The 25231-nt window shown below is 42.6% G+C and overlaps 1 protein-coding gene across 1 annotated transcript; it reads left to right on the top strand.

Moving 5' to 3' along the window:
• On the top strand, positions 622–24693 carry MANSC1 (MANSC domain containing 1). The gene is made up of 4 exons (XM_005680822.3): positions 622–864; positions 7730–8048; positions 13370–13510; positions 23353–24693. The coding sequence occupies exons 2-4, from the start codon at positions 7826–7828 to the stop codon at positions 24228–24230; spliced, it is 1242 nt and encodes a 413-aa protein (XP_005680879.2). The 5' UTR covers positions 622–864; positions 7730–7825; the 3' UTR covers positions 24231–24693.

Here is a 25231-nt window from a genome sequence, read left to right on the forward strand (position 1 = left end):
AAGAATCCGCCTGGTGTGGGGGGGGGTTGCGGGGTGGAGGGGGAAGATCCCCTGGAGAAGGAAATGGCAACCTATTCCAGAATTCTTGCCTGGAGAATGCCAGGGACAGAGAAGCCTGGTGGGCTACAGTCACAGGGTTGCAAAGAGTCAGACAGGGTTTATTGACTAAACAATAACAATCATCATAACATTTAGCAAGTCATAGCAGTAACCTCAAGGATCACTGATGACAAATCACAACCCTAATAAACATAATAATAATGAAAAAGTTTCAACTATTGGGAGAATCACCAAAAGGTGACACAGAGATAAAGATACTGTGGGAAACCTGGCACCAATAGACTCAGTCCAGGCAAGATTGCCACAAACCTTCAGTTGTTTTGTTTTTTTTTTTTTAATGCAAAATCTGCTAAGTGCAATCAAAGGAGGTATGTTTGATCATATTTTGTATTGCTTGACTTCCATCATGGCTTATTTGCCCTGTTCTCAGGGAATCCGAAGATGCAGACCCTCAAGCATACACCAGGGTTGAGCCCCCCGTCCTGGCTGCACGCACAGCCTGGACCCCGGGCATCGATGGGTGAGTGGGGAGGTGTGGGAGGGGCTCCCGGCTCTCCGCAGGGCCCAGGGGACCTTTCCAGGTTGCCGGGAAGCAGCTCCGGGTTGCAGGGCGGGAACGTGCCCTTCCCCCTCCGGCAAACTTTCGGCCGCCGCAACGGAAGCAGGAACTCGGGAACCACAAACCCGAGGCTAAGCGGGAGCCCCGGAGCCCTGGAGCCCTTCGCAGACCCGCCGCTGCTTCCCGGAACGTGCGGGGCTGCCCTGAAGCTGGAGGGCAGCAAGACCTCGGCCTCCCGTTGCCAGGTAAAGGCTCTTCTCCATCGTTCCCTCGCCCCCAGCCCCCGCGGACAGCATCACCACCTGACCACCTTTCCCGGAGCGAGGTTCCCCCGCCCCTCCGGGAGCTCGGGCCACCGGGCTGGAGCGGGGAGGGGCTGAGCGGATGCTGGTGACCCCTGTATCCTCGAGGGGGTCTCCGGGCAAGCCAGCTGCTGCGGCAGAAGAATCATTTCGTGAGCCCCGTACACTTCCTCAAGGAAAGGGCAAATTCCCCTTGTTCTCTTGTATTCTTTGTCTCCTGTGTTCATCCAACCTGCGGATTGTCTAATACTCTGTAAGGTGTGTGTGTGTGCAGTTATAAACACTTTGATAAATTAAGTTAGATTATGCTGCGAGAAAAAATGATTTACAATATTTGACCGAGTGATTGCTGGTAAGATCCCATGACTCTCCTCAGCAGGTATGAAAGTTCAGGTGCGGCTTCTTCCCACCTGTATCCCTTTCCCACTGGTTTTCAACAGAATTCAACTTCACTTTGAACCTTTTTTTTTGTTTAATTATATGCTTGTTTTGATCTTTTTATTGCGGTAAAATACACATAACAAGGGCTTCCCTGGTGGCTCAGACGGTAAAGAACCTCCGGCAATGCGGGAGACCTGGGTTGGATCCCTGGGTCAGGAAGATCCCCTGGAGGAAGTCATGGCAACCCACATCAGTATTCTTGCCTGGAGAATCTCATGGACAGAGGAGCCTGGCAGGTTAAAGTCCTTGGGGGCGGCAAAGAGTTGGACAGGGCTGAGCGACTTTCACTCACTCCCTAACAGGGAACAAAATGTATCATTTTGATCATTCTTAAGGGTAGAGTTTAGTGGCTTTAAGTACATTCCCATTATTGGGTAACCATCACTACTGTGGTGACCCAAGGATGAAAGAGCAGAAAAAAACCAAGGAGGGTCTTGGAATGCAGGAACAGAAAAACCAGACCCTTATCGTCCTTCCCTCCCGCATGATAACTATTAATGAATGTCAGATCTTCCTGAGCAGTATAACCTGGCCCCCCTCCTACCCAGAGGGAGAAGGTATTTGCCTTACTCTCCCTTCTACCCAGTATACGTGACTCATCCAAAGAGCAAATGACCCACAAGACCCCATCCCACTCCTTGTATGCTGGGTATAAAGTGGACTAAGGACCCCTGTTCAACATGGGTTCTCCCTTGAGCTGGCCTGCTGTTCTAACAGCGTCTCCCAATCTAATAAACTTTATTTCCCTCTCATTCTGTCTCATGTCTGAAAATTCTTTTCCAACCCAAGCGCAAACCACAACTACCCATTTTCAGTGTATCTGGGGCACCCCCAAACAGAAACTCTGTACCTGTTAAACAATAGCTCCCCCTCCCTCCTCCACCAACCTCTGGTAACTTCAATTCTGCTTTATCTCTATGACTTTGCCTTTTCTAGATACTTGGTGCGTTAGTGTTAGTAGTCCCTTAATCATGTCCAATTCTTTGCCACCCCATGGACTGTAGCCCACCTGGCTCTCTGTCCATGGGGTTCTCCAGGCAGGAATCCGGGAGTGGGTTGCCATTCCCTTCTCCAGGGGATCTTCCCAACGCAGGGACTGAACCTGGGTCTCCTGTGTTACAGGTGGATTCTTTACCATCTGAGCCACTAGGGAAGCCAGATACTTAGTATAAGTGCATACATTCAGCATTGGTCCTTTTGTGTCCATTTTATTTCGGTTAGCATAAAGCTTTCAGGAGGTAGCCTGTATTAGAATTTCATTCCTTTTTGTAGCTGAATAATATTCTACTGCACGTGTATGCCACATATAAAAATCTGTTCCTCTTTGGACCTTCAAGGCCTAAATAATAAATGGATTGGAAAAATTAATTTACCTAGTAATGGTCAGGTATTGTTAATGAGATAAGCTCTTCATTCATGCTTGCAGGCACAGAAAAGATACTGGTACTAGAAGCCCAGCTTTCCTCGTGCATCCCACATTACAGTTCGTTTCATTGCAGCAACTTCAGGAGAGACTCTTGGAATCCATTCAAAGCCAAATGTGTGCCTGGTTTTTGTTATTTTTGTTTCTGTTGGTTTTTTTTTTTTTTCCTTCCAGTGACTAGAAAAGATTTGCAAAGTGTGGTAGCATACAAAGTAACTTGTGCCAGGATTCTTACCCTGGGTTGGGGGGAGTCCATGGACAGCATTCAGAAAATCTGTGAACTTGGGTGGAAAAGTTTATTTTGCTAACCTCTAAATGCAGTGTCGTATTTCCATTAAGAGGCATGTAGGCAAAAGCCGCAGTGGGATTAGTGGTAGGGTAGCTCTGATTTGCCTCTGGCAGAAGTGGTGCTTATTTCTGTATTGCATTCCATACTGAATATGTCTCAAAATCATTACATTCAACACTACTTCAAAATTATGGCAGTGATAAAATGAAACAAAATTGGGTCATTTGTGTCAATGTGGACGGACCTGGGTAGAGTCTGTCATACAGAATGAAGTAAGTCAGAAAGAAAAATATCGTATGTGAATTAATACATATGTATGGAATCTAAAAAGATGGTACGGACGCGCCTGTCTGCAAGGCAGGAATAGTGATGCAGGTGTAGGGAACCGACACGTGGACACAGTGGGGGAAAGGGAATGTGAGACGAATTGGGAGAATAGATTGACATATATACACTACCCGGTGGAAAACAGAGAGCCAGTGGGAAGCTGCTATATAGCACAGCGAGCTCAGCTCGGCGGTCTGTGATCGTCTACAGGGGTGGGGTGGGAAGGAGGCTCAAGAGGGAGGGGATATATGTATACTTAGAACTGATTGACTTCATTGTACAGCAGAAACTAGAACATTGTAAAACAATTATACTCCATTAAAAATTAATTTTAAAATGGGTCATTCAAAAAATTATGGCAGTGATTAGATGTACCACTTGTCATTTATCACACAGTTATTTTTTTTTTTAACTGAAAGTGACGCTAATGGGATTTAGCTTCTAAAATTCATGTAAGGATTAAATGACATAATGTACGTGATGTGCTTACATAAAGAAATAGTGTTATTTTCATTTTGCTGTTTTGGGAAGTTAGATATAACTGTTAGCAAGGAAAGTATTGTGCTTTGTTACCATATAATATTTTTTTTAACTATGTTTATTTTCTTACTAACTAAAATCTACCTGTTTATATTAGGGTACACTCTTGTATTTTACAGCTCTATAGGTTTTGACAAATATAATGGTATGTTTTCATCATTCAGTTCAGTTCAGTTGCTCAGTCGTGTCTGACTCTGAGACCCCATGAATCTTAGCACGCCAGGCCTCCCTGGCTATCACCATCTCCCGGAGTTCACTCAAACTCACGTCCATTGAGTCCGTGATGCCATCCAGCCATCTCATCCTCTGTCGTCCCCTTTTCCTCCTGCCCCCAATCCCTCCCAGCATCAGAGTCTTTTCCAATGAGTCAACTCTTTGCATAAGGTGGCCAAAATATTGGAGTTTCAGCTTCAGCATTATTCCTTCCAAAGAACACCCAAGACTGATCTCCTTTAGAATGGACTGGTTGGATCTCCTTGCAGTCCAAGGGACTCTCAAGAGTCTTTCTTCTCCAACACCATAGTTCAAAAGCATCAATTCTTCGGCACTCAGCTTTCTTCACAGTCCAACTCTCACATTCATACATGACCACTGGAAAAACCAACTCTCACATTCATACATGACCGCTGGAAAAACCATAGCCTTGACTAGACGGACCTTTGTTGGCAAAGTAATGTCTCTGCTCTTCAATACAGAGTCATATAAAATAGTTTCACTGCTTTCAAAATCCTTTGTACTCCACCCTTTCCTCCAGACAACGACTGATCTTTTAATGTCAATGTTGTTTTGCCTTTTGCAGAATGTCATAGAGTTGGAATCAGATACCAGCTTCTTTCACTTAAAGTGAAATTGTTAGTCACTCAGTCCTGTCTGACTCTTTGTGACCCCACGGACCGTAGCCCACCAGGCTCCTCTATACATGGAATTTTCCAGGCAAGAATACTGGAGTGGGTTGCCATTTCCTTCTTTCACCAAATGATATACAATTGAGGTTCCTCTTTTTGTGGCTTGATAACTCATTTCCTGCTGAATAATATTTAACTGTAGGGATATACCAGAGTTTGTTTATCCCTTGACCTAGTAAGGGACATCTTGGCTATTTCTAGTTTTTTTGCCAATTATAAAAAAACTATTATAAATATTTGTTTGTGGGTTTTTGTCAGGATTTAGTATTAACTTTTTTTTAAATTTTAGCCATTCTTGTGTCGTGATATCTCATTTTTTTTTAAAGTAAATTTATTTATTTATTTATTTTGGTTGTGCTGGGTCTTCGTTGCTGCGTGAGGTTTTCTCCAGTTACGGTGAATGAGGGCTACTCTCTAGATGTTGTGTGCAGGCTTCTCATTGAGGGGGCTTCTGTTGTGGAGCGCAGGCTCTAGACTGCATGGGCTTCAGTAGTTGTGGCTCCGGGGTCTAGAACACAAGCTCAGTAGTTGTGCTGCATGGCCTTATTTGCTCCACAACATGTGGAATCTTTGCAGAACAGAGACTGAACCCTGGTCTCCTGCACTGCCAGGTGGATTCTTTACCACTGAGCCACTAGGAAAGCCTGCATCTCGTTCTTTTAATTTGCAATTCCCTAATGACAGTGAGGTTGAGCACCTTTTTATATGCTACTTTGGGGAGGTGTCCAGATTTTTGCCCACTTTTAATTGGGTTGTTTGTTTTCTTTTTGTTAAGTTTTAAGAGTTCTTTGTGTATTTTAGCTGCCAGTTAGTTATCAAATATGTGTTTTGAAAATACTTTCTCCTAGCCTGTGGCTTAGCTATTCATTTTCTTAACAGTGTCTTGCACAGAGCAGAAGTTTTTAATTTTGATGAAATCCAACCTACCAATTTTTTCTTTCACAGATTGTGCTAGTGGTGTTGTATCTAGAAACTCATCATCCAGTCTAAGGTCACAGAGCCTTTATTCTATGTTACATGGAGTTTTATAGCTTTGCATTTTACAGTTAGGTCTGTGATCCATTTTGAGTTAATTTTTGTGAAAGGCATAAGGTCAGTGGCTAGATTTTTTTTTCTTTTTGTCCGATTGTCCAGCACCATTTTTGAGAAGACTATCCTTTGTCTGTTGAATTGCCTTATTCCTTTGTCAAAGATCAGTTGACTGTATTTGTTCAGGTCAATTTCTGGGCTCACTATTCTGTCCCGTTGATTTATTTGTCTATTCTTGAGCCAATAGCACCTTGTCTTGATTACTGGTGGTTTATGGTTAAGTGTTGAAGTGTCACTCCTCCAGCTTTGTTATTCTTCAGTATTGTATTGACTGTTCTGGGCCTTTCTGCATTTCCATGTAAACTTTAAGATTGGCTCATTGAGGGAATTCCCTGGTGGTCCAGTAGTTAAGACTCTGCGCTCTCACAGCCAAGGGCTAGGATTCCATCCCTGGTTGGGGAACTAAATCTCACAAGCCACACAATGCAGCCAAAAAATAAAATAAATTAAAATAAATTAGTTTGTTGAGATCTATAAAATAATGTACTGGGATTTTGATTGAAATGGCATTGAATGTGTAGACCAAGTTGGAAGAACGGACATCCTAACAATATTGAGTAGTGCTGTTGATGCACATGGAATATCTCTTGATTTCTTAGTTCATTCTTGATATCTTTCATCAGATTTGTAAAGGCACTTAAAAAAAAACTCTTCAATGATTACATTTCAATAGGACTATATTCCTTTGTAATCCTATATATTTCATTTTATACTTTTTAAAACATGTGTTTTATACATTTTAAAACATGTCAGAAGAGAACCTAAGCATCACCAGAGTACCAAAGGGTGCATGACTGAAAGGTTACCAAAGGCTTCATGACCTAAAAAGAAAACTTAATTGGTAATTCTGATCTAGGCTATCATTAGTGAACAATTTGTATTCTGGAAATGAGGATAGTTTCTGGTATAGCATTGCCAGTTTAACTTTTTTTTTTTCTTCCTGGAAGAACCAGCTCACCCATGGAGTTGGGATTAATACATAATAGGACTTTTGTGTTTTTAAGGATGTCAAAAAGAACTCTTGCCCTTACACTTTCCTTCAACTAAGCTAGATGAAGCTAGATCATCCTGCTGACATGCTAATTCATAGAATAAGATTATTAGCATTAACCTGCCTCTGGTGTGATACTTAAAAGGAGACAGCAATAAAAAAAAGGCAGCCTCAGTTTCCTCATCTGTAAAATGAGGAAAATAATAGCTTTTTTGCAGAGCTGGTGTAAGAATTAACTAGGATAATGTATATAAATTTTAGCACATTGCCTTCCACTCAGTAGGTGATTTAAAATGTTAATTGTTATTACTGAGAGAGAAAATATGTCCAAACCAATGATCAGCGATCATTTACCGCTTCATCAATGACTGCAGATTTTATGTCTCTTCCCCTCTTGTTAGGAGAGGCAGGAAGAGGAAGGATTCTAAAGCTGAAAGGCAGACTACTATGATATTTTACTCCTCTTTCTTAGACATTTGTCAGATTTTAATAATTAATAGGATAGCAATGGGTTGGCCAGATAATTCATTAGGGTTTTCCTGTACAATCCTATAGAAAAACCTCAATGCACTTTTTTGGCCAACCCAATATATGTGTGTGTGCTTACTAGCTTTTTGCCAAGTTTTTAATGAAAGGTTGTCTCAAATCTATTAAAAGTGAGATGAATACAAAAAATACTTGTTTATTTCTGGCCTTTTATGAATTGTGAGTCATTTACATTGATTTGAAGGAAATGAAATGTAGCTTCTCTAGGTTCATTCAAAGAAACAAAACTCATTGATGATTTCCTATTTTTGTCCTAGAGAATTCCATCGTCTGTACTATCTTCTTGAAGCAGACTCAAGCAGGAGGGAGAATTTATCTGACCTTTGAAGACTAAGACTAAGCTGAAATTTAACATGTTCTTCCAGGGAAGATGGATCTTGACTTACACTTTTGTAATAATTTGTTTCCTGACACTAAGACTGTCCACCAGTCAGAACTGCCTCACTGAAAGCCTTGAAGATGTGGTCATTGACATCCAGTCGTCTCTTTCCAAGGGAATCAGAGGCAGTGAGCCCATACATACATTAACTCATCAGGACTGCATTAATTCTTGCTGCTCAACAAAAAATATATCAGGTAAGTAACAATGCCTTGATGACTCTCTATTCCACGTGTTTTGTGATGTAAGTACCTGGTCGATGAGGCTGAATAGTTTGTACTAGGGATTCTCAGAAAAATGGGTGGCACAGTCACTCGGGAGTGTTCCACGGTGTGCTCTCCTCTCGCCTAAGCTGAGTCAAAGTTGCCTATGAGTGTATATGTATTATTAGATATCTGGGTAGAAAAAGGTTGAAAACCACTGGTGTCTAACAGGCATCTAAGATAGTAAAACCAAAAATCCTGTCTAGATGCTTGGCTATCATTATCGTGGAATATTGGAAACACAGTGGGACTTTCGTTTTATTTGTCTATTTACGGACTGTGCTGGGTCTTCACTGCTGCTCGGGCTCTTCTCTAGTTGTGGTGAGCGGGGCTAACTCACTAGTTTTGGTGCGTGGGCTTCTCATTGTGGTGGCTTCTCTTGTTGCCGAGCGTGGCCTCTAGGGCCCACAGGCTTCAGTAGCTGGGGGACCTGGGCTTAGTAGTTGTGGTGTCCGGGCTCTAGAGCATAGAGCAGAGGCTCAGTAGATGTGGCACACGAACTTAGTTGCTTCACGGTATGTGGGATCTTCCTGGACCAGGGATCAAACCCATGTAAGTATTCTGCATTGGCAGATCCTCTGCTGCTAAGGCACTGGGGAAACCCCAGTGTGACTTTAGAAAGAACGTTTAGGGACTTTCCCCACGATCCAGTGGTTGAGAATCAGCCTGCTAATGCAGGGGACATGGGTTCGATCCCTGGTCTGGGAAGATGCCACATGCTGTGGAGCAATGACACCCATGCTCCAGGGCCCACAAGCTGCAACTACTGAGCCTGTGCACGGCAACTGCTGAAGCCCACACGCTCTAGAGCCCGTGTCCCACAGCAAGAGAAGCCACCACAACGGGAAACCGGTGAACCTTAGCTAGAGAGTAGCTCCTGCTCGCTGCAACTAGAGAAAACCCGTGAGCAGCAGCAAAGACTCAGCACAGCCAATAACTAAATAAAATTAAAGTCACACTGTATTCTAAAATAATAATAATAAAATAATAAATGAATAATTTTTAAAAAAGAAAGAACATTTAAACAGAAAGGGAGTTGAGACAAAAAATAAAAACTTTAAGTCATCTCATAGGAAAATCAGCATTTGCATTTTAAGTGGAAGCACAAAATTTCCATTTCCCCTCCCTTTCCTGAAGCTGGTGGCATAGGTGAGTCAGCAAGCCACTGACCGCTCATTGCAGCTTCTAGGACTCTAAGAGGTACAGGAAGGGGCTTGGAGTGACCCATTTGCAATACACAAAAGAAAACTGAGGCCCACAGGCTTGAACCACGTCCTTGGACATTTCAGGTTCCAAACATATGACCTGAAAACAGAAGTATATATATAAGTGAAAACAGTGATCATGTTTTAGTTCCTTATGATCCTGTCCTAATTCCCTAATTGGAAAAAAAAAGCACCTAAATTTATTGAGCATCTAATGGCTTGCTGGTGCTGGAGATAAACCATTAATAAGATCGAAAAGGCCCATCGTCAAGGACCCTAGGAGAGCTAGTGAACACTGGACTCATGATCCTTACTTGATTTATCAGCCAACAAAATCATATGCTTTCTCTTAGATCTTTATTTCCTTTTCATTGTGTAATGATTGTGGTATGGTAATATAAATATATATGGACATGAAATTGAAGGACACAAATTTTGCATATTTATTTCTAGTCTTTGTCCCTGATTCCTGGCACAGAGCTCCTAAAACCCTGGCAATTCCCTGAGCAAAGGAGCTTCTATTATTCATAATGAGCCCCATTCCACCATACCTGAGCTTATGCTAATGAGGTGCCTCTTAGTGGGGTCCTAGATAGATGGGGTTCCTTGGTGGTTCTAGTGGTAAAGAACTGGGTTGGGAAGGTCCCCTGGAGAAGGGAATGGCAACCCACTCCAGTGTTCTTGCCTGGAGAATCCCATGGACAGAGGAGCCTGGCAGGCTAGAGTCCACGGGGTCACAAAGAGTTGGACACGACTGAAGTGACTAAGCCCAGCACAGATAGCTTTGGGAGGGTCACTAGTCACCAGAAAGACCAAGCTTTGCTTAGAAACTTGAAACTTTCAGTCTTCCCACCTGCCTCCAGGTAAGGGAAGTGGGGTGGAGACTGAATTCAGTCACAATGGTCAATGACTTAATCATTTTGCCTACATAATAAAACTGCCATGAAAACCCTTAAGTGGTGAGTTCAGGGAGCTTCCAAGTTGGTGAACACATCCATGTGTCGGGAGGCACCCCAGCCCCACCAGGGACGGAGGCTCCTGCACTCGGGATCCTCCCAGACCTCACCCTGTGTAACTCTTCATCTGGCTGTTCATTTGTATCCTTTATAATAAAGTGTAACAGTAAGTGCTGCATTTTCCTCAGTTCTGTGAGTAGCCCTAGCAAATTATTGAGCCTGGGATGGGAGGTGGTAGCCTAGCTGGGCGTATGTGTGAGTGACCTGGGGCGTCTTGTGACTGTGCTTTGTGACTGGCGTCTGAGTGGGAACAGTCTTTTGGGACTGAGCCTTAGACCTGTGGGGTCTGACACTCCAGGCAATTAGTATCAGAATCGAGTTGAGTTGTAAGACACCCCATTGGTGTTAGAGAACCAGAGAATTCACGTAGAAAGGACACCATATATTTGCTGTCATGCATGCCTGTTAAGTTGCTCAGTTGTACCCGACTGTTTTGCGACCCCATGGACTATAGCCCACCAGGCTCCTCTATCCATGGGATTTCCCAGGCAAGAATACTGGAGTGAGTTGCCATTTCCTCCACCAGGGGATCTTCCCCACCCTGGGATCAAACCTGCATCTCTGTGTCTCCTGTACTGGCAGGTGGGTTTTTACTACTGCGCCGCCTGGAAAGCACCTATATTTGCTGTCAGGAGGAAACAAATCCTTCAGTGATCTCAAATTGACAAGCCTGCTTTTGGACGCTTTATAGAGAAGTAATTGATAGAGCTCTCATTTAAACTTGTAGTTTTTCTCTAAATGTTGATACCAACATTTATGTGAAATAGAAACACAGCCTGCAAACAGGACTGAATGCCACATGGGCGTTTTCTGGCCGCACAGGACACCTGGCCTTTCTCTTCAGTTCCTTGAGGGGTGTTCAGTAAGAAATTAGGGTTTAAGACTTGGTCCTACAAGCAGAAACACTGTCGCTGCTTTACTGTGCATGCGTGCGTACCCAGTTGCTCAGTCATATCTGACTTTTTGTGACCTCGTGGACTGTAGCCCCCCAAGCTCCTCAGTCCATGGGTTTCTCCAGGCAAGAATACTGGAGTAGGTTGCCATGCCCTATGCAGAGAGCATTGGTTTTTAACTGTTTGGGGCTCAAAAAAAAAAAAAAAACAAACAGTTTGATAATTTGCCCATAGCCACAGACTCTAGAAAAATGCCCACAGAAACAAAGGACACAAAATTCTGTGTACAATGTGGACTCTATCAGTTCAGTTCAGTTTAGTCGCTCAGTCGTGTCCGACTCTTTGCGACCCCAAGAATCGCAGCATGCCAGCCTCCCTGTCCATCACCAACTCCCAGAGTTCACTCAGACTCACATCCATCGAGTCAGGGATGCCACCAGCCATCTCATCCTCGGTCGTCCCCTTCTTCTCCTGCCCCCAATCCCTCCCAGCATCAGAGTCTTTTCCAGTGAGTCAACTCTTCGCATGAGGTGGCCAAAGTACTGGAGTTTCAGCTTCAGCATCATTCCTTCCAAAGAAATCCCAGGGCTGATCTCCTATAGAATGGACGGGTTGGATCTCCTTGCAGTTCATAGTCAAGGCTATGGTTTTTCCTGTGGTCATGTATGGATGTGAGAGTTGGACTGTGAAGAAGGCTGAGCGCCGAAGAATTGATGCTTTTGAACTGTGAACCCTATGGACCCTCCGTATTACCTAAGTGACACCGTAAATGGTACTGCAGGATTATCACATTGCGAGGAGAAGAAAAGTCGGAGTAACTGGAGTGCCTTTATTGTTATCTGAGTAGTGGAGAGACGACAGGATAAAAACCCCTGCAGAAGCGAACTCAGTCTGATTTCCCATTGAGGGAATCAAGGGTGATCTCTGACCTCTGCCTGATTGGGAGACAAACAAAAATGATAACCAAGAGCGGAAATTTGAAGACCCAGAAGAAGAATGGTACTGATTAAAGTAAAGCTTTGCAGATTCATTCATTCATTGGAAGGAGGCATGATATATATAAGGTTAAATTTACTGTTTCTACTCCCCTCAAGAAAACCAGAACTGATGGCTTCCTAGGCATCTAAGATGCCTCCAGGATGCAAGAGACTTGTAAAATCATTAGGGTTCAATCCATTTCCTGAAGTCCAACTCAGTGCTGAATTGTAGAGTCAGTATTTCTATGTATATTTTTGATAAATATTTTGGCAAATGGAAGGCTTCTTTCTAAAGAATTTAATGTACTTTTAAAAATGGGTTTTGCCAGCATCTTTAACTACTGTGATGATCTCAATTGGTAAGTATCACATTATACTTGAAAATGTGTCTTATTTCCAAATCTCTTTTGATATTGATTTCTAACATCATTCCACAGTGACAAGAGAGCAGATTCTGTATGATTTCAATGCCTTTAGACCACGAAGGTTTTGCACCTTGATATGTTCCAGTGTCTCCTGGTTTATAGTCTATGGAAACTTGAATAGGACTTTGTATCCTGCTATTGTGTGAAAACTGTATAAATCTTTATTTAGGTTGAATTGTTTTTTTCAAGTCTACGGTAACCTTCTACTGTTCTACTTCTTCTATTAATTTTTGAGAGCCTGATATTGAAACTCCAACTAAAAATCTTTATCTACTTAAAAACATAATGGTAATATATAGTAGAACTGTATGTAACTGTGTTATATATTTTCCAAGTCTCTTGTTAATGTGTTATTGTACTTTCATAATTTAAAAAAATGTATTTTGCCAGGACTTCCCTCGTAGCCAAGTGATTGACTCAGCTTCAAATGTAGGAGGCAGGGATTCAATCTCTAGTTGGGAAACTAAGATCTCACATGCTGCGCAGCCAAAAAATTTTTTAATTAAAAAAAATTTAATATGCTTTGCCAATGTTACCTCCATTCAGAGTTTTAAACCCAAGGTCTTTAAAAATTGTTTTCCGTGATTAAACTAAGGAAAAGGAAATGACTCAGCAGCCAGCAGGCAGCAAACAAAAAGGGTTTTGTGTTGGCTACCAGAATAAATGAAGTTTTCCTGCTCTCCATACTCTTTGGAAAATCCTGTTTCAAAATAGTTACTTGTGAAACCTTTCATTACAGGGGACAAAGCATGTAACTTGATGATCTTCGACACTCAAAAAAAAATTAAACTACCCAACTGCTACCTGTTCTTCTGTCCCAGTGAGGAAGCCTGTCCTCTGAAGCCAGCAAAGGGACTTATGAGTTACAGGATAATTCGAGGTAATAAGAACCTTGTTCTTTGTCTTTTGTGATTGGAATTATTTAAGGATATGGTTCACTTAGAAAGGTTTTCTACCAAAGAGTTGAAGAAAAACTACCAAAGGGGATCACAAATACAGAGGCACATCAGAAAAATCTCATGATTTAAATTTCAGTTGATTCAGCCCAACATCTTATCTTCTCTTCAGTGAAAGACTTATGAATGATAGTGTTTTGTTTTGCTTTTGTTTCTGTTTTTCTTTGTAAGATAAAAGACACACAGACCTTTCTTGAAAACATTTTGAAACACCTCTGTAAACTATGCCAGCAACACTGGAGTAAGTATGCAGGTCTCCAGGGTGACTATTTTGAAAGAGTTAAGACCTGTGTAAATACAGTATATACAATTCCATTTGTTATTAGGTACTATTTTATTATCACATTCGCTGAAATCAGACTTACTGGATTTTGTTATCCAGACCTGAAAAGAAGTGCATTTAAGAAGTTCTTGAGAATCTGCCATGTGCCAAGTTTTGTGCAAGGCATTGGAGATACAGTCTCTATGCTTGGAAATTACGTATTTGCTCAGAATACAGAAAATAACCAAGTGAAAATAATATAATCGTTTGGATCTGTCTTGGTGAGACTTTGGCTTGTTAATTTCTCAGGATGCGATGCTTTCAAGTTTCCTTTAAGTTTTAGAAAGTTTTTATCCTTATACCCTTAGGTAGAAACAATATCATGTTTTTTTCATTTATTCAAGAAGCAACAAATTTTACTTAGCATCTCTTATGTGCAAGCATTTTTAATACCCTAAGGATACAAAGATATGATATTAAACATGAAAAACAGGGTTCTCACTTCTGGCACTAATGTTTTAGGAGAGAGAGACAATAACCTTAATAAATAAATAAGTTAAAAAAATAGAGTCACCATGGACATAGAGAGCAGACTTGTGGTTGCTAGGGAGTATGGCTTTGGGGGAGGGATGGAGTTGGAGTTTGGGGCTAGCACATGTAAGCTATTGTATATAGAGTGGATATACAGCATAAGGCCCTATATACAACGCACTACTTTAACCGTTTTAAGAGCAGAGTCCTGCTGTATAGCACAGAGAACTATATTCAGTATCCTATGAAAATTCATAATGGTAAAGAATGTAAAAAAGAATGTATTATAAAAGAATATAAAATGTATAAAAGGTTATACATTTTATATAAAAAATTATAAAGAATATAAAATGTATATATAAATGAATATAAAAATGTATCCTAAAAGAATATAAAAAAGAATGTATTGTATTCAAAATTTAACCACTTTGCTGTACAGAAGAAATTAACACAACATAGTAAATCAACTATACTTCAATAAGAAATTTTAAATTAAAAAATAGTACTTAGTTAAAGAGAGAGCTAGTAGAAAGCGTCTGTGTAGCACAAGGAGCTCAGCCTGGTGCTCTCTGATGACCTAGAAGGGTGGGATTGGGGTGGGTGGGAGGGAGGCTCAACTAGAAGGATATATATCAATATATACTTATAGCTGTTTTGCAGCAGAAGCTGACACAGCATTGTAAAGCAGTTAGCCTCCATTAAAAAAAATAACAGTGATCATGAAAAAAATGAAACAGGGCCTTTATATAAGAATACATTTTCAATGCAGAGAAACTGAAAACATAAAATTCCCATTAAAAAAAATAGAGTCACAAGAGCAGATAATTAAGCTAAGACAATGTAATAGATTATCACTGAGTGGACCGTCTCGATTAGGTGCTCCGGAGACACATCTGCGAAGCTGTAAGCCGTAAGCCGAGGTCTGAACACTGAGGAGCCAGATGTGAGGAAACAGTGGGAAGACCTTCCAGGCCGAGGAAACAACCTGATCCAGGATCTTAAGGCAGAATGGTTTGGGAGTGTTTGTTCAAACACTGCGCTCTCAGTGGCTGACTCACAGTGAAGCATGCAAAGAGTGATATGCAAGAAGGGAGGAAAGTGGGGCGAGCCCATCAAGCTTGTTAGAGGGTGGGGAGTTTTCATTTAGAGGCGTGATAAGAAGCCATTGGGAGTTTTTCGGGAGGCGTGTAACATGCTGGGTTTTTGTTTTGTTTTGATTAATTTTTATTGGAGTGTAGTTCCTTTGGTTTCCCTGGTGGCTCAGTGGTCAAGAATCGCCTGCCAATGCAAGAGACACAGGTTCAGTCCCTGAGTTGAGAAGACCCCTTGTTAAGGAAAGGGCCATCCTCTCCAGTATTCTTGCCTGTAGAATTCCAGGGGCAGAGGAGTCTGGTGGGCTAGAGTCCATGGGGTTGCAAAGAGTTGGACGTGGCTTAGTGACTAAACAAAAACATAGTTGCTTTACAATGTTGTGTTGGTTTCTGCTGTACAGCAAAGTGAATCAGCTATAGGGATACATGTAGCCCTTCTTTTTGGATTTCCTTCCCATTCAGATCACCGCAGAGCTTTGAGTAGAGCTCCCTGTGGTCTACAGTAGGTTCGCGTTAGTTATCTATTTAATACATAGTATCAATAGTGTGTATATGTTAACCCCAGTCTCCCAGTTCATCTCCCCTGCATAACGTGCTGTTTTAAAGGTGATTTCTCAAAACTCACCCTGACTGCTCTGTTCGGAATGGACAAGCATGAATCAGCAGCAAGAGGGCAAGTGGGAAGGCTGGTGTGGAGGTGGGATGAAGATCATAGTGGAAGGCCATGGCCTTGGGGACCAGGGAGGCGGTGGAGAGATGGAGGGAAGTAAACTGTGGGCCATTTCAGAGGTAGTGTTGGCAGGGCTTACTGGTTGACGTGGATGTAGGGAATGAGGAAAAGAGAAGAGTGAAGCTGAATCCTAGTTCTTTTTTTCTTTTAATTTACCTATTTTTGGCTGTGCTGGGTCTTCGCTGCTGCGCGTGGGCTTTCTCTCATTGCAAAAAGTGGGGACTACTCTCTAGTTGCAATGCATGGGTTTCTAATCACAGTGGCTTCTCTTGTTCTGGAGCACAGGCCCTAGGGCATGTGGTCCCAGTAGCTGTGGCTCCCGAGCTCCAGAGCGCAGGCTTAGTAGTTGTGATGCATGGGCTCAGTTGCTCCTTGGCATGTGGGATCTTCCTGGACCAGGGATCGAACCCATGTCCTCTCATTGGCAGGTGAATTCTCTACCACTGGACCACCAGGGAAGCCCCGAGTTGTAGTTCTTGACTTGAGCATCTAGCTGGACAGTAGTGCTGTCTGCTGAACTAGGGAAGATTTGAAGAGAAGCGGTTTGGAGGTTGGAGGGAGAGCGCAATGCAGATTTTCTGGGGCATGGTGCTGCCCAGGGCGCCCGGACACTGACCTTGCTTTGTCCCCTGGATGAGGCTGTGTCTGAGTTTTGTTCATGAATAAGGGAAGCTTGATATATCCAACATGCCTTTGAATAGGAGCATAAAGCTCAGATTGCTTGTGTAAACTCTTCCTACATGGTGAGAGAATCCCAGGTCCTGAAAGATTGGCAGATAAGGTACAGAGTTTCAGTTGTGCTCTGGAGGTGGATAAGGGTGATGGTTGTGCAACCATGTGAGTACGCTCAATGCCACAGGACTGTTCTCCTAAAAAGGGTTTAAGTACTATGTTGTATGAAGTGTATTTTACGACAGTTGTGACATATGATAACAGAACAAATTAGGTTTCTCAGAACATCCAGGATCTTACCTTGCATGGAAAGAGTCTTGTTGCCTCCTGCACTTTCTGGGCTTCACTCTGGGCAGGGTGGCTACCCCTAACTGTTTGGCTTCTTCGTGTCTATATATAATCCTGAATGAAAACACCGGGACCACCAGTAATGTATGGATATAGCTGATCCTCTTTTTTCATCACCTGGAACACTGCAGAGCCTGTTGAACACCTGGGGATAGTATCTAGCAGGATCTGAACATGTTGGTTTGAGTTTCCAAAGGTGGCAGGGCACAGGACACTAATTGGAATGTTGGTTTTTCTCTTTCAAGAGCTCCCATCAGTTGGAAGCTGGGCCATCACATCCCTCTCTCTGATCCCTTCTCGCTACCTCGTCCTCATTGTGCCCTTTCTTCCTCTGTCATCTTTCTCTCTCTCATCTATTTCATGATTAACACAGAATATTAAAGAAATGATGGAATATTCTAGAAATTATAATGCAATCCAGTAATTCTATACTTCCATAATGCCTATCAGTTTAGTTCAGTTCAGTTGCTCAGTTGGGTCCAACTCTTTGCAACCCCATGGACTGCAGCACGCCAGGCCTCCCTGTCCATCACCAACTCCCGAAGCTTGCTCAAACTCATGTTCATCGAGTTAGTGATGCCATCCAACCATCTAATCCTCTGTCGTCCCCTTCTCCTCCCACCTTCAATCTTTCCCACCATCAGGGTCTTTTCCAATGAGTCAGTTCTTCACATCAAGTGGCCAAAGTATTGGAGTTTCAGTTTCAGCATCAGTCCTTCCAATGAATATTCAGGATTGATTTCCTTTAGGTTGGACTGGTTGGATCTTGCAGTCCAAGGGACTCTCAAAAGTCTTCTCCAACACCACAGTGCAAAAGTATCAATTCTTTGGTGCTCAGCTTTCTTTATAGTCCAACTCTCACATCTATACATGACTACTGGAAAAACCATAGCTTTGACTAGATGGACCTTTGTTGGCAAAGTAATGTCTCTGCTTTTTAATATGCTGTCTAGGTTGATCATAGCTTTTCTTCCAAGGAGTAAGCATCTTTTAATTTCATGGCTGCAGTCACCATCTGCAGTGATTTTGGAGTCCCAAAACGTAAAGTCTGTCACTGTTTCCAGTTTCCCCATCTATTTACCATGAAGTGATGGGACCGGATGCCATGATCTTAGTCTTCTGAATGTTGAATTTTAAGCCAACTTTTTCACTCTCCTCTTTCACTTTCATCAGAAGGCTCTTTAGTTCTTCTTTGCTTTCTGCCATAAGGGTGATGTCATCTGCATATCTGAGGTTATTGATATTTCTCCCAGCGATATTGATCCCAGCTTGTGCTTCATCCAGTCCAGCATTTCTCGTGATGTGCTCTGCATAGAAGTTAAATAAGCAGGGTGACAACATACAGCCTTGATGTCCTCCTTTCCCGATTTGGAACCAATCTGTCATTATATGTCCATGCTCCATGTCTGTTGCTTCCTGACCTGCATACAGATTTCTCAGGAAGCAGGTCAGGTGGTCTGGTATTCCCTTCTCTTGAAGGATTTTCCACAGTTTGTGGTGATCCACACAATCAAAGGCTTTGGCATAGTCAATAAAGCAGAAGTAGATGTTTTTCTGGAACTTTCTTACTTTTTTGATAATACAATGGATGTTGGCAATTTGATCTCTGGTTCCTCTACCTTTTCTAAATCCAGCTTGAACATCTGGAATTTCACAGTTCACGTACTGTTGAAGCCTGGCTTGGAGAATTTTCAGCATTACTTTGCTAGTGTGTGAGATGAGTGCAATTGTGTGGTAGTTTGAACATTCTTTGGCATTGCCTTTCTTTGGAATTGGAATGAAAACTGACCTTTTCCAGTCCTATGGCCACTGCTGAGTTTTCCAAATTTGCTGGCGTATTGAGTGCAGCACTTTCACAGCATCATCTTTTAGGACCTGAAAGAGGTCAACTGGAATTCCATCACCTCCACTAGCTTTGTTTGTAGTGATGCTTTGTAAGACCCGCTTGACTTCACATTCCAGGATGTCTGGCTCTAGTGAGTGATCACATCATCATGATTATCTGGATCGTCAAGATTCTTTTTTGTACAGTTCTTCTGTGTATTCTTGTCACTTCTTCTTAATATCTTCTGCTTCTGTTAGGTCCATACCATTTCTGTCCTTTATTGAGCCCATCTTTGCATGAAATGTTCCCTTGGTATCTCTAATATTCTTGAAGAGATCTCTAGTCTTTCCCATTCTATTGTTTTCCTCTATTTCTTTGCATTGATCATTGATCCATAAAATCTATAACAAAGAAAAAGGCATTGGTGTGAAACTTATTAGTGTGTAATTAGTTTTAAAAGTGAAAGTAGTACTCTGGGAGTGACTGTTAAAGGAAATTGGTTTAAAAGTTTCTACAGCTTAGATGTCCAAATGCTAGGGAATGGTAGGGTATAAAACAGGATGTATCCACCTGAGGAAATTGATGCAGATATTAAAGAATAAGTTTGAGATGTAGAAGTAAAAGGTCACCTAAATTCCAGGTGAAAAACACCCGATTGTTCTTAAGTTACATGAAAAAAGTTTTAGTTTTAAGGTATACATAAATATTAATAGTTGTTGGGACATCATGATGGACATGATAGTGGAATTTATTTTATAACTTCCATAATACTTCTGTCATGTTGTTGCTTTGATGTTACATATATTAGAGACAGAGAGCAGTGGTAAAGATTTTCTCCACTGGAAGTGGGAGAGAAAGCTTGGCTCTTGCAGAAACCATTTTTTTAAGGGCCAGTGTGAAGGTGGTGGTTTAGTCGCTAAGCCGTGTCCAACTCCTGCGACACCATGGACTCTAGCCTGCCAGGCTCCTCTGTCCATGGGATTTTTCAAGCCATACTGGAGTGGGTTCAGTGTGAAAGTGAAAGTGAAGTCGCTCAGTCGTGTCCGACTCTTTGCAACCCTATGGACTGTGTCCATGGGATTTTCCAGGCAAGCGTACTGGAGTGGGTTGCCATTTCCTTCTCCAGGGCATCTTCATGACCCAGGGATCGAACCCTAGTCTCCCTCATCGTAGGCAAACACTTAACCGCCTGAGCCACCAGTGTGAAGGTGATGAAGTGAAATTAGAATCCAACAGTTCCTGTGGCAGCCACCAGGGGGCACCACCAGCCCAGAGCAGGTTGATACCTAGGGACAAACTGTCACCTACGCCGGACTGGGTGTCCTGTCTGTATTCACAGATGTTTACAAATTGTGTTTGTAATACTATTTCTGAATCTGCCCATGTTGCTGGATTGAGATTACCCCATAAAAATGAATTATCTGCCTCTTGGTTCGAGTGAAATCCAGTAGATATTTTTGGCGGTTTGTTTAGAGATGAACTCAATTTCCTGTGATTAATATTTACAGACCAAAGGTTCGAAAGATGATAATGCACTCTGTTCATTCTGTAAAACCATTGCAGCTGGACATTATTTCATGTCAGTTTGTTTGTTTTTGCAGCTTGGTGGTCTGTCATGCCACCAAGGACTAGAATAGACTAGAATAGGGGAATTCAGAAATAGAATAAACTGAGAGTCTGTTGGCTCAGCTGGTCTCCACGTTAATAGTCAATACTTAAATTGTTTTATCTAGTCAAGTCGCTCGCATATGAAACTCAAAAGACGGGCTGAATACACAGGGCTGTTTCCCAGCACCTTCTGTAGCTCATGTCTATGTGACTGAGAGAAAACACCACACCCCAATGGCAAACATCAGAGGGTGAGGTAAATGGAACAGGTGTGGAGGATCCCAGCGTGGTTCTAGGACCTTAGCCAATAGATGAATCTTATCAAGAAATGGGACTAGCCCTCGCTTTGTTTTATTTATAACCTTGCATTCTTGAGAAAGGAAACAGCTGTTTTGGTCATTCTTGTCAATGGGCTTAACTTCTGAGTTCACATACATCACAGAGCATTTACTTAGCCTTTTTTTTTTTTTAATTTTAAAGTGAAATATGATGAGTCCTGCTCTTTTTAAAAATATCTGACACAGCCTAAAAATACAGATGCTGTTTATCTCACGGTGACACTATGCCTGCCAATGTCATATCACCTGCAGCAGAAACTCTTTTCTTCAGCTTTGTTGGAAGAATTTCAGGCATCAGCATTCTATTTGAGAGTGTCCCAGAGCAGGTGCCCACAAACTTTTTTCTGTCAGGGGCCAAATAATAAGTGTTTTAGGCTTTTCAGGCAAGTCTTTTAGGCTCAGTGGGCCATATGCAATCTGTCAGACATCCTCACCTCTGTCCTTGTAGTAGAGACAGCCATAGACAATATGTAAACAAATGAGCATGCTTGCGTGCCAATAAAACTTTATTTATGGAAACTGAAATGTAAATTTCATATAATTTTCATGTGTTACAAAATATCCTTTTTGATTTTTTTTTTCAATCATTTCAGAATGTAGAAGCCATTCTTAGCTTGCAAGCCTTATAAAGAGAGGTGGCAGGGACTTCTCTGGTGGTCCAGTGGCTAAGACTCTGCAATTCCAATGCAGGGGGCCTGGGTTTGATCCCTGTCAGGGAACTAGATCCAACATGCTGCAACTAAGATTTCGAGTGCTGCAACTGAAGACCCCAAATTGCTGCAACTAAGACCCAGCGCAGGCAAATCAATAAAAAAAAAAACTAGAGAGAGAGAGATGGCAGGCTTTTTTGGCTCTCAGGCCATAATTTGCTGACCCCTGTCCTAGATGCATTAATAAGTGACAGTTCTAAAGGACCTCAAATGGTGACGTTTAGAGAGTAGTCAAAGATGTCACAAGTGTGAATGTGCCTCTGGATCTATTTGTTAGGAGAGAGGAGAGTGAGGAGTTTAGAATTGGTATTGAGGGAAGTTGAAGAGGGGAAAGAGAACAGAGGAGAATGAACCAGTGAATTCTAGAAAATTCCTTTGCTTCCTTCCTTGTGTTTCTGCAGTTCTTACTGAAGTGTAATGATTAGCCCAGTAGCAGAGTGAGCACATGCTAAGTTGCCTCTGTTGTGTGCACAACTTTGCAACCCTATGGACTGTAGCCTGCCAGGCTTCTGTATCCATGGAATTCTCTAGGCAAGAATACTGGAGTGGGTTGCCATGCCTTCCTCCAGGGGATCTTCCCAACCCAGGAACCGAAGTCTCATGTCTCCTCCAATGGCAGGCGAGTTCTTTATCACTAATGCCACCTGGGAAATCCTAAGTAGCAGAATAATATGGTGCAATTCAACTGGCCTTTCCCTGCCCCAGATTGCTTTAACTGGCCTTTTCAGTTTGAGTTTTCATAAACAGCATGTGTGACAAAGAGCAAAATTCTAACCTTTCTCAAGCAGGAGGAGCATCTGAGGCTAGTTCCTCCTCTGCAGGAGTTGGGACTGTGATTGTCTGCTTTTTATGTCAGTCACATGGCCAGCATGACTTCAGATACTGGTCCATCGTCTTCAGAACCTGAGATACTGGCTATATAATTTTAATCTTCAAGAGTCAAAACGATCACTGGTGGTCCAGTGAGCAAGACTTCACACTTAGGGATATGGGTTCCATTCCTGGCTGGAGAACTAAGATCCAAGCAAGAATACTGGAGTGGGTTGCTATTTCCTCCTCTAGGGGATCTTCCTGACCCAGAGACTGAACCCCTGTCTCCTGCATTGCAGGCAGATTCTTTACTGCTGTGCCACCTGGGAAGCCCTTGCTGCCCCCACTGAACTCCTCTTAGCATCTTTGCTGGCCCCTCCCACCTCCTCCTTCCTCTAGAAGGAAGGTGCCATCACTCTAGAAATCAACCTGTGTGCCATCACTCTAAAAATAAACCAGAGCTTCTGCAGGAGAGGCCAGGTCCTTGCACCATGAAATACTGGGCTTCCCTGACTGCTCGGTGGTAAAAAATCCACCTGCAATGCAGAAGCCTCAGGTTTGATCCCTGGATCTGAAAGATCCCCTGGAGGAGGGCATGGCAACCCACCCCAGTATTCTTGCCTGGAGAATCCCATGGACAGAGGAGCCTGACGGGCTACAGCCCATAGGGTCACAAAGAGTCTGGTACGACTGAAGTGACTTAGCCCCCATGCACATACCATGAAATACCAGGTAGCAATAGTCTGAGGTCTTATTGAATAAGCTGATGACATTTGTCCCTTCTGTCCTCCCTTCATATGAAAATGTCGAAGTCTTCTTATTATTTTCTTTCCATTTTCAGATTTCCCATCTTTGGCCAGAACTGATTTGCCAAGCCCAGGGGTAGCCCAGGAAAGCTCCATCTTCTCTGGTGGATCTTCCCATGCCATCACTGTCACTCCCCAGCCTCCAACCGGTGACTCAGAGCCCACGGTCTTATGGAGAGATTCATTTTCTCAGACGTCTGGATCCTCGGATCACTTGGAGAAACTACTCAAGATTGATCTGGAGAGTCCACCGTCATCTGATTATAAAGAAGAAGGCCACTCTCAGACGTCACAGTCTTCCTCAGGACCAGCAATAGCTAATCTGCTGCCTGAAAACGTGACAGCATTCCCCTCTACAATGGCGGTGTCTTCTCTGCACACCATCCTGGCCACTCCGAAGTCTCTCTCTGCATCCCTCCCTGCCACCAACACGGCAGTGATGCCACCTCTGACTTGGCAGCCTCGGAGAGCCACCTCCGCCCCAGCCATAGCCACGATCACTAGCACGACCACAACTGCAGTTTCGACTTCCCTCTCCAGGGCATCCACGGACTCACGAGGCCCACCCACCACGGTGCCCTTTCGAGACATCGCCAATCTGACTTGGAGCGCGGAGGATGCCGGGGAGTCTGTTACATTTCCTTTGTCAAATGTGGATTCTCCTGCTACAAATATGACAGCTTCCCAAGAGAATGGGAAGGCCAGTGCAGGCGACCCCTCCCTGAGCAATGCCCCAGGAACCCAGCAAGGCCTTACCATTGAGCAGTGGCTCCTGATTGGGACTGTGCTCTTCGGGGTCCTCTTTCTTGCCATAGGCCTGGCCCTGTTGGGCAGAATGCTCCTAGAATCCCTCCGCAGAAGACGTTACTCGAGGTTAGATTATTTAATCAATGGCATCTATGTTGACATCTAAAGAGAACAATAGCTGTCTCTTAATTCGTGTAGTTACTGCTAGCCTCACTGCAGCAAGTTTCTGGGGACTTACTGATCTTCGCAGGATTTTTCAAGTGTTTTGAAGACAGGCAGATGCCTCTTACTGCGTTCTTTTTGCTTGTTCTTTAGAGAGAAAGGGGGCAAAGAAACAAATGGGGTGGCCTGAGTGATCTGTCTCTAAACCATTAGATGAAAACAAAGCTCTCCCTAAAGCAATAAAGAATAATTGCCACATAAATTGGAAAGCGACTGGCTTTTTTACAGAGAAAAAGGGTTAGGATTCCTAGGCTCCATTTCACTAATGTTTCTGGTTCCCGATAAAGTTGACTGTGTATGATATTAATTCTAATGGATTTACTTTCCTTTTTATAAGAATTCCAATAAAACTTATTCCAGATGTAGTTCCTTCCAATTAAGTATTTGAATAAATCTTTTGGTACTCAGTAATGTTCCTGTAAATGACACATCCCGTTGGATAACTTTAAATTTATTCCCACCAGCAAAATGATTAAATGATGAAAATATGTGTTCTAAGTTAAAATGACAACCCCCTCCCCCTCGCCTTTTCCCATCAGTGAGCAAAAGGGTGTCCTTAGGGAGAATTCTAGCAGAATATTAGCCTGCATGGAGACAATGATAAGTGAGTTCTGATACATGGCCAAATCTACTTTGGGTCTGTTCTAGCTAACTTTTTTTTTTTTTTTTTCAAAGAAATAAAATACACAGGCATTTTCTAAACTTAAGTAAGTTTAAAATGTAACAGTATGATTTATAATTCCTTATCTAAACTGGACCAATAGTCAATTTTGGCCTTATTTGGAATAACAATGGAAATAACAGATAACACTTAAAATGACAGGCATTCCCCATTTTATTGTTCTTCACTTTATCCCACGTTGCAGTGTGCACACTGCACACTGCATTTTTTGCAAATTGAAGATTTATGACAACCCTGCTTCAAGCAAGTCTGTGGGCACCATT

The sequence above is a fragment of the Capra hircus genome, chromosome 5 (assembly GCF_001704415.2).
Source record: "Capra hircus breed San Clemente chromosome 5, ASM170441v1, whole genome shotgun sequence".
Classification (NCBI taxonomy): domain Eukaryota; kingdom Metazoa; phylum Chordata; class Mammalia; order Artiodactyla; family Bovidae; genus Capra; species Capra hircus.